At 42.7% G+C, this 10,126-nt stretch overlaps 1 protein-coding gene across 1 annotated transcript in view; it reads right to left on the reverse strand.

The window, feature by feature from the left end:
• LOC132007709 (transmembrane 9 superfamily member 2-like) overlaps positions 1-10,126 on the reverse strand; it is a 60,827-nt gene that overhangs the window by 30,140 nt on the left and 20,561 nt on the right. Inside the window, exon 6 of the mRNA XM_059385974.1 lies at positions 5,331-5,458. Within this exon, the coding sequence (XP_059241957.1) occupies positions 5,331-5,458 (128 nt within the window). The remainder of the gene's footprint in view (positions 1-5,330; positions 5,459-10,126) is intronic.

Consider the following 10,126-nt stretch of genomic DNA (forward strand, 5'->3'; position numbering starts at 1 on the left):
TACAAAAAATCGAAAAGAGGATTCAGCATCACTTTTGCAGGAAGCCATCCTAAACGCGGCTCGCAGTCCCGAAGCGAGAATGGCGCCACCCAGCGACTTTCCTGGGAACTACACAGCATGTTGACCTGAAGCCGTCAATGCTCTGAACTGTGTCTGTGAGCATCTGCGCTTGACCTTGCTTTACTTTGTGCATCCATTAGCAAGCTGTGTCTTAAGGCATTAGAAAAGCCTATGTGAGGTGATCTGGGGGGTCTGGGAAGGCTCACAAATTTTTCCATATAAATTAATGACAATTCCGTCTTCACTTCGGCATTTTAGCTTCCAAATACTTTTAGAGGAATGCTCTACTTCAGACAGCAGGGGAAAACATATCCCTAAGAACCTTCTCACAGTTCTTCTCATGAGCCTGGCTGGCTCAGTCAGTAGAGCGTGCAACTCTTGATCTCAGAGCTGTAAGCTCAAGCCCCATGTTAGATGTAGAGATTATTTAAAAATAAAATCTCAAAAAAAAAAAAAAAAAGGAATCTTCTCTTTGGCTGTACACAGATTTTTTTTAAGTCCTTCTATTAGCAAATGGCTTTATTTCTCATCTCTCACCTTATCCCTCCCAATATGTTAAACAACCTAGCTTGTAATCTTAGCTGTAGGCTTAGAAAACCAAACAGAGGGCGCCTGGGTGGCTCAGTGGGTTAAAGCCTCTGCCTTCGGCTCAGGTCATGATCTCAGGGTCCTGGAATCGAGTCCTGCATCGGGCTCTCTGCTCAGCAGGGAGCCTGCTTCCTCCTCTCTCTGCCTGCCTCTCTGCCTACTTGTGATCTGTCTCTGTCAAAGAAATAAATAAAATTTTAAAAATTAAAAAAAAAGAAAAGAAAAGAAAACCAAACAGAAATCATATTTATAGGCAGCCAGGGATCTGAGGGCCTACTGTGTATAAAATGCTACGATTAGTGATGAAAGGTCAGGAGGACATAATCGATGCACACAGGACTGATGCACTGAACAGGACTGATGAAAATGACCAGCGCCTAGTCAGGAACAAAGAGACTGTAATATTACTTGAAAAGTAAAAGCGGAATAAAGGGGAGAGAAAAAAATTGAAAGGAGAAACAGTGGTTCTTCCCTTTTGAATTATTTACTCAACATACAACTTATCCCCTGGCTTCTGTGTAAAGGAGAATATGCAACCCTTATGGGATGGTTATTTCTACATGTATATGCACAATAAAAACATTCACTCACAATTGCAGGAGTGACTGACGTGGCCCTCTTGCTATTCATTTTTGTAACCCTAATGTCTGGCAATATGATGTGCCCTTACTAAGTGTCTGTAGGCTGAATTCTATTTATAGCCAAAATGTAGGAGCACCTGCATGGCTTAGTCAATTAAGAAGCTGCCTTGGGCTCGGGTCATGATCACAGGGTTCTGGGATCGAGCCCCACATCAGGTTTGCCGCTCAGTGGGAAGCCTGCTTCTCCCTCTCCCACTCTGCATGCTTAAGTTCCCTCTCTCGCTGTGCCTCTCTCTGTCAAATAAATAAATAATCTTTAAAAAAAAATAAGGCCAAAATGTATTTTTAAAAAGCTATGAATTAGGGCGCCTAGGTGGCTCAGTTGGTTAAGTGTCTGACTCTTGATCGTGGCTCAGATCTTAATCTCAGAGTGGTGAGTTCAAGCCCCACACTGGGCTCCACACTCGGCCCAGAGCCTACTTTTAAAAAATTTAAAAATTAAAAGTAAAATAAAACAGCTATGAATTAAAGAAATGATCACTGTTAAGGCTACCGATTAAAACTTCACATCTACAGAAAAACATTCCATCACCGAATGACAACACATATCAAGGTTTACTGTTTAAGTGCGGGCCTTGAACCCAGCATAGGAAATACCTGAATTTCATGTGAGAGAGATCATGCACCAAAAAGTGTATTAAGATCTCCAACCAGGGGCGCCTGGGTGGCTCAGTGGGTTAAGCCGCTGCCTTCGGCTCGGGTCATGATCTCAGGGTCCTGGGATTGAGTCCCGCATGGGGCTCTCTGCTCAGCGGGGAGCCTGCTTCCTCCTCTCTCTCTCTCTCTCTCTCTCTGCCTGCCTCTCCGACTACTTGTGATTTCTCTCTGTCAAATAAATAAATAAAATCTTAAAAAAAAAAAATCTCCAACCAATGTAAAAGGCCTATTTTAAACCACTGGCCTTACATACGGGTTGCATAAGGCCTTCTAGGTCTTTTGAAAACTTGGGCCTTTAAGTGAAATCAGAAGCCACTGGAAGATTCTGAGCGGAGGACTGACAGGAGCTGAATGCTCTGTACAGAATGCTGCTCGCTGTATGGGGAACAGACTGCTGGACGACAAGGATGGCACCAGGGAGACTGGCGAGAGTGTTGCCACCAGTCAGGTGAGATGTAACGATGTCTTGGACCAGATGATAGAGGTGGAGGTGATGAGAAAGATGTCCTGAATATATCTTAAAAACACGGTACCATGGTCTGCCAAAGGATTGGAATAGATACAGGGTAGGAGTGAAAAATTGTAAAGAGGAGTCAAGGAGGCTGCCAGTAGTGTGGGGGCCTGAGCAACTGGAAGGACGTAGCTTCCATTTGCTGAGATGGACAAGACAACAGGAAAAACAGGCTGGAGGGAAGATTACAAATTCATGTTTGGTCCCACTAAATTTGCCAGGGCACCTGGGTGGCTCATGGAGCTCAGCGTCTGACTTTGGCTCCGGTCATGATCTCAGGGTCTTGGGATCGAGCTCTGGGCAGGGAAGCCCGCTTCTCCCTCTCCCCCTTCCCCTTCTTCCACCACTCGTGCGCTCTCTCTCTCTCTCTCTTTCTCAAATAAATCTTCTTACAAAATTTCGAATGCTTACTAGACATCCATATGGTCATGTCAATTGGACAACTAGATATACAAGTTTACAGGTCTAAGGGTCATTGTTGGATTTAATACCAAGAGATAGGATAAGATTACCAATGTGGAAGTATATATAAGGAAGAAAAAAGTTCAAAGACTCAGTCCTGGGGCCCTCCAATATGAAGATGTTGGAGAAATGAGGAAGACTGATACACAACCAGTGAGACAGGAGACAATCAGTGAAGTATGGTCATTCAAAAGCCAAATGAAGTCAATAATTTTAATAAAAAGAAATGATCAACTATGGTAACCAACAGGGAAATTAGCTGGGTACAATCCCTAATAAAAAACACAAGACTGTAGGTCTAGAATACCGTGAGGCCTAACTCACTTTGTATGACCTTGAGCAGACTGCCTAATTGTAAAAAAAATGATTTGCAGCACAGTCCTTGTTCTCAAGGGGCCCACATAAATGACCTTTACAATGATTAGATAAAAGTTTCATTGCATGCATACATAAACTGTTACTATGTGCAATGTTGAATAAATATGTCTAAAAAATATTTTCTTGGCTTTTTTACTCTGAGTCTGACAATAGGAGATATAACTGTAAAGCATTAAGCTTGATTTTCATACAGCTGATGGGACTAGCTTCCTGGGTGAGCCCTACCTATGTCTGTGTTTACTACCTAATGACTGTACGTTAACTACCTAATGACTATGTTTACTACCTAATGACTTCAAATATGAGCAGCCATCCTGAGTTAGACCTCACAGTCCAGCCTCCTAACATTCTGTTGAAGTGACATACACCAAAAAAAGCATCGGTGATTGCCCTTGACAAGGATTAGTATTTCCTGTTAATTTAAAAACAATTTCAAAAGAAGATCCTTTGGGGTACCTGGGTGACTCCATTGGTTGAGCAACTGCCTTCAGCTCAGGTCATCATCCCAGAGTCCCGGGACTGAGGCCCACATCAGGCTCCAGTTCCACATCTGGCTACCAGCTCCATGGGGAGTCTGCTTCTTGCTCTGACCTTCTCCCCTCTCAAGCTCTCTCTCTCTCTCAAATAAATAAATAAAGTCTTTAAAAAAAACTCTAAACAACAAATTAAAAAAAAAAAAAAGGATATCCTTTTACTAAGATAAACCAGAGTTGGAAAGTACCAGTGTTCCTCACCACTTGGGGTCCATTTAATGAAATCTATAGGCCCTTTTTATCCAGAAAAATACACATCAATAAAAATTTCCAGAGTTTGGGGGTGCCTAGGTGGCTCAGTGGGTTAAAGCCTCTGCCCTAAGCTCAGGTCATGATCCCAGGTTCCTGGGATCGAGCCCCACATCAGGCTCTCTGCTCAGCAGGGAGCCTGCTTCCTCCTCTCTCTCTCTGCCTGCGTCTCTGCCTACTCATCTGTTGAATAAATAAATAAAATCTTTAAAAAATAATTCCAGAGTTTGATATATCAGGGACCATATTAAAAACTCTTAATTCAAAAAAAAAAAAACAAAAAACAAAAAAACAAAACTAATTCAGTCCTCTCCTTTCACAGATGAGGATATTAAGCCTATGGCAGATCAAGTTAACTGACCCAATGGTCAAAAGTTTGGCACAATACAGTTTCTAGCTCTTCTTTCCCTTTGGGAATCAATCATCTGTGCCAGACAGAACAACCTTGGCTGACGTCAAATAGGGCAGTAACCTTAAAAACAATAAAGTCTGATCCATTTCTATAAACTAGGGTTGACTTACAAAATGGAACCAGGAGAGTTGAGACTAAAATCCAAATTTCCTAATTCCTCATTTTGTCTTGGAAAACTCTATCACAAGGGCCTCCTTTAATATACTCACATTCTTTCCCCCATCTTAGTATTTCAGGTTTTATAATAGTTTGCCCATAATGGACCATGACTTTACACATTGTGTGCTATATTCCCCTCTCTGTCTTAATTGAAGAGTTCTCATTTATCCTATAGTTTTGAAGGATCCTAGTTGCAACATTCAAGGTTACCTGTCTAGTCTCTTACATAGTGCTGATTGTGCTTTACAATCTGTTGAGCATTTACTGGGGACCAGACACTACACTGGATGCCTAGTTATGAACTCTCTAACAGCTGTGCCATCCATTGTTAGTAGATTCTTCCTTATTTTCAGTTTATATCTGCCTGACAGACTCCAGTAATAGACCTGTCCAGAGAAGAAATCCAGATCTAAATCCCAGCTCTTTGTCCTATGGCAGCCAGCAAAGAAGAGCGTTAGGAGCCCTCAGTAAGTCTATTCCCTTCCACATCTGTCCATTTTTCCTCACATTACATGATAGGCAAACGCTAGGGAATAAATGGCCTGTTTGATTTTTCGAACCATATGTCTAAGGTTACATTACACATGTATCCTAAAAATGAAAATTCTAGTTGAGAACTCCCACATTCTGAATTAATTTTTAAATTAAAGGGGCTAATTAAAAAGATAGTCTATAATTACCTTTGGGGGTCAAGTCTAGCAGCAACCAATCTTGCAGTACTCCAATTTCTTTCACTTTCTTTGTGATATGTGATAATAATATCAACGTGGTTGAAGAGGTAGAAAGTATTACTTTTGTTGAATTCAGGCTGCAAAAAAGACATGGAAATTTTAAAGAAGCTTGAGCTTTTCCCAGAATCTAAAAAATATATAATCTGACCATTGATTTAAAATGAGACCCATTATAATATTACTGGCTAGGGGGTACCTGGGTGGCTCAGTGGGTTAAAGCCTCTGCCTTCAGCTCAGGTCATGATCCCAGAGTCCTGGAATTAAGTCTCGCATCGGGCTCTCTGCTCAGCAGGGAACCTGTTTCCCTTCCCCTCTCTCTGCCTGCCTCTCTGCCTACTTGTGATCTTTGTCTGTCAAATAAATAAATAAAATCTTTTTTAAAATTATTACTGGCTATATTCCCTATGCTTTTTATCTTCATAACTTATTTATTTTATAACTGGCAGTTTGTACTTCTTAATCCCCTTCACCTATTTTGCCCATCCCCCATCCCCTCCCCTCTGGCAACCGCTGCCTACACCTTGATCTTGGACTTCTAGACTCCAGAACTAGGAGACAATAAATGTTTGTTGGGTTTTTTTTAAAGATGTATTTATTTATTAGAGAGAAAGAAAGAGAGCATGCGCATGGCGCGGGGGCAGAGAGAGAGAATCTCAAGCAGACTCCTACTGAGCAGGGAGCCTGATGCGCAGGGCTCCATCCCAGGACTCTGAGATCATGACCTGAGCCAAAATCAGATGCTTCACCAACTAAGCCACTCAAGCACCCCAAACTTTTATTGTTTTAAGCTACCCATTTTGGTTTTTTTTTTTTTAAGATTTTATTTATTTATTTGACAGAGATCACAAGAGGCAGAGAGGCAGGCCAAGAGGAAGGGAAGCAGGCTCCCTGCTGAGGAGAGAGCCCAATGCGGGGCTCCATCCCAGGACCCTGAGATCATGACCTGAGCTGAAGGCAGAGGCTTTAACCCACTGAGCCACCCAGGTGCCCCTAAGCTACCCATTTTAGAGTGTATTTTTAGTGAAGCCCTAGCAAATAAAGGGCTTTGTAATACGAGCTTTGAAATCAGACAGCACCTACAAGCTATATGAACACAGACAAGTCACTTAACCTCTTTGAGCCTCAGTTTCCTCTTTTTAAAAATGGGAGCAATAAGGGAGCCTGGCTGGCCCAGTTGGTACAACATGTGATTCCTGATCTGAGGGTCATGAGTTTGAGCTCCACCTTGGATGTAGAGATTACTTATAAAAATAAATTTAACTGGGACGCCTGGGTGGCTCAGTCAGTTAAGCATCTGCCTTCAGCTCCAGTTGCGATCCCAGGGTCCTGGGATCAAGTCCTGTGCTAGACTCCCTCCGCAGCGAGCCTGCCTCTCTGTCTGCCTCTCTCTCTCTCACTCACTCTGACAGATAAAAATATAAATCTTTTAAAAATAGATTTAACTAGGGACACCTGGGTGGCTCAGTGGGTTAAAGCCTCTGCCTCCAGCTCAGGTCATGATCTCAGGGTCCCGGGATCGAACCCCGCATCAGACTTTCCGATCTTTAAAAAATAGATTTAACTAAAAAAAAATGGGGACTATAATAGGATTGCTCATAGAATGGTTGAGGATTAAATAGAATAATGTATGTATTCAGTACAGTGCTTGGCATAGGAAGCCTTCAACAAATATTAGCTATTACATTACCCAAGCCCTTCAATCTTCAGAAAATGAATCCAAACGAACCTTGTCAATTACCATATTCAGTAATCTACAACATGCAGGACACCTAGATTGAGAATTATGGCTCTGGAAATCCCAGAATTGAGGGTGATGGCCTGAAGGAATTTTAAAGATCCTTTAGTACAATGATGATAGAGAAGAGGGTAGGAGTGATCCTGTGGAGGAGTCTCACAGTCAGCTTAGGGTGGAGAGTAAGTACTGCTCCCTGCAGGGCTGTCCGTAAATGCAAAGGATTAAAAACCACCAAGAAACCACTGTCTATCCACTCAGTTAAATGAAACATGGTGTGATCATATATAGAAATAAACTGCAGCTAGCAGATTTGCATGTCCTAGTATGGAGAATACCACGTATTGGTATCGGATGTCCATGATATATACAAATAGAAGCAGCCAGCGTTGTGGTTAAGGTTGTGGTCTCCACAGTCAAACTGCCTAGGTTGAAAGCTCAGGTATGAGATATACTAACCTGTGTGATCACAAGGCTAGGAACATTGCTTCATTCATTCATTCATTCATTCATTCATTCAGCAAATATTTTTGAACATCTGTTATATGCCAGGCACATCTTAACTATGCCCTAAGGGCTAACATCCTACAAGCATTCAAATAATATAAGAGGGAGTTCCCTATGTTGCAGAGAGAACGGAATTTGGACCAGAAAACACTGGGACGCAATTCAGATTTTGCCACATACACTCTAGGGAGTTTTCTTTTTCTTTTTTTTTTTATAAATTTATTTATTTCACAGACAGAGATAGGCAGAGAGGCAGTCAGAGAGAGAGGAGGAAACAGGCTCCCTGATGAGCAGAGAGCCCGATGCAGGGCTTGATCCCAGGATCCTGGGATCCTGACCCGAGCCAAAGGCAAAGGCTTTAACCCACTGAGCCATCCAGGAGCCCCTGGCCGTAGTTTTCTTAAAATGGGGACACCATCACTCACTTCATAAAATCATTAAGTGGATTAAATGAGAAATTATAGGGAAAGAACTAGCCCAGCACCTGGCACAGAACAAGGAGATCATTAAATGTTAGTTTCCTTCCTACTGATGTTAAAATTGTGCTTTGAATCTTCACCTAGATTTCCAATTCCAATCCACTTTGGGCTAAATCTCCTGCTGAAAACTACAAATGATAAATATAACATAACAAATATCTTCATAAAAGCAACATGGGGGCGCCTGGGTGGCTCAGTGGTTAAGCCGCTGCCTTCGGCTCGGGTCATGATCTCAGGGTCCTGGGATCGAGTCCCGCATCGGGCTCTCTGCTCGGCAGGGAGCCTGCTTCCTCCTCTCTCTCTCTCTCTGCCTGGCTCTCTGCCTACTTGTGATTTCTCTCTGTCAAATAAATAAATAAAATCTTTAAAAAAAAAAAAAAAAGCAACATGAACATAGAATGTACAACAGCAAAAGTCAACCGTAATGTAAAGTACGGACATTGGGTGTCAATTGTTCATCAGTTGTGTAAAATGTACCACTCTGGGGTGGGCAGCTGGCTCAGTTGGTAGAACATGTGACCTTCAATCTCCAGGTTGTAAGTTCAAGCCCCACGTTGGTGTAGAGATGACTTAAAAATAAAATCTTTTTAGGGGTGCCTGGGTGAGTCAGCCAGTTAAGTGTCAGACTCAGTTTCAGCTCAGATCATGAGCCCAGGATCATGAGATCAGGACCCAGACCCAAGTCTGCTTGTCCCTCTTCCTCTGCTCCTACCCGAGCTCTTGATTTCTCTCTCTCAAATAAATAAGTAAAATCTTAATTTTTTTTAATTTATATATATATATATTTTAAAGATTTTATTTATTTATCAGAGAGAGAGCGAGAGCGAGCGAGCACAGGCAGACAGAATGGCAGGCAGAGGCAGAAGGAGAAGCAGGCTCCCCACCGAGCAAGGAGCCTGATGCGGGACTCGATCCCAGGACGCTGGGATCATGACCTGAGCCGAAGGCAGCTGCTTAACCAACTGAGCCGCCCAGGCGTCCCTTTTTTTTTAATTTTTAAAAACAAAATGAAATATACTACTCTGGTGGGGGAGGTTGATAGTGGGGGAGGCTATGTATCTATCGGGGTAGGGAGTCTATGAGAACTCTCTGTACATTTCCTCTTAATTTTGCTGTGAACCTAATCCTGCTCTAAAAAATAAAGTCTTTTAAATTTGAAACAAAAACAAAACATGAGCTGAGGAGAAAATGAGGAATTACCATGCCAAATTCTAAGGGAAATCTGGAAGCCAGAGAGTTAAGCTGGGTGAGGGAGCACAGACATGGCTATTGCCCTGAGGACACCTGCTGTTCTGGGTAAACTTGAACTTAAGTTTGGGTAGCCTCATGGGATAGGGAGGAGAGCACTCAGGGAGGGCCCTCCCAGCTGAGAAGGCTAAAATGAGACCCTATATGCCCATTAATCTGAGACCACTGACCCCTCGCAAAACCAATACCCTCAAAGGTAAAGATGAGCCAGGAGTAAGCCTTCTCCACAACCGCCAATGGACTATAAGGAAGATGGCCTTGATGCTAAACACAAAAAGGGAGTGGGGGAACTGTCCTTGAGTAGTTTTGGCCACAGGCCAGTCCTAACATAGATTTGCAATGTGAATTCCCATCACCTAAGTGGCCCCAGGAAATTCAAGTTGTGAATTTGCTTTAAGGCAGTCCCAGGCTGGTATTTCCCAAAGACGCTTTGCAGAAGTGAATGAAAATCTTCTCTGGAGGAAACTAGTTTGACCCTGGGACTCAAAGAAACTCCACAAACAACTTTCTTTTAGAGATTGAGAGAGTGAGCAAGAAGCATTGGGGGCCAGAGGGAGAGGGAGAATCTCAAGCAGGCTCCACGCCCAGTGTAGAGCCAGACACTTGAACTCACGACGCTGAGACCATGACCTGAGCTGAAATCAAGAATCAGACTGACTGAAATCTAGTCATTTGCGATAACGTGGATGGAACTAGAGCGTATCATGCTTAGCGAAATAAGTCAATCGGAGAAAGACAACTATCATATGATCTCCCTGATATGAGGAAGTGGTGATGCA

The sequence above is a fragment of the Mustela nigripes genome, chromosome X (assembly GCF_022355385.1).
Source record: "Mustela nigripes isolate SB6536 chromosome X, MUSNIG.SB6536, whole genome shotgun sequence".
NCBI classification, from domain to species: domain Eukaryota; kingdom Metazoa; phylum Chordata; class Mammalia; order Carnivora; family Mustelidae; genus Mustela; species Mustela nigripes.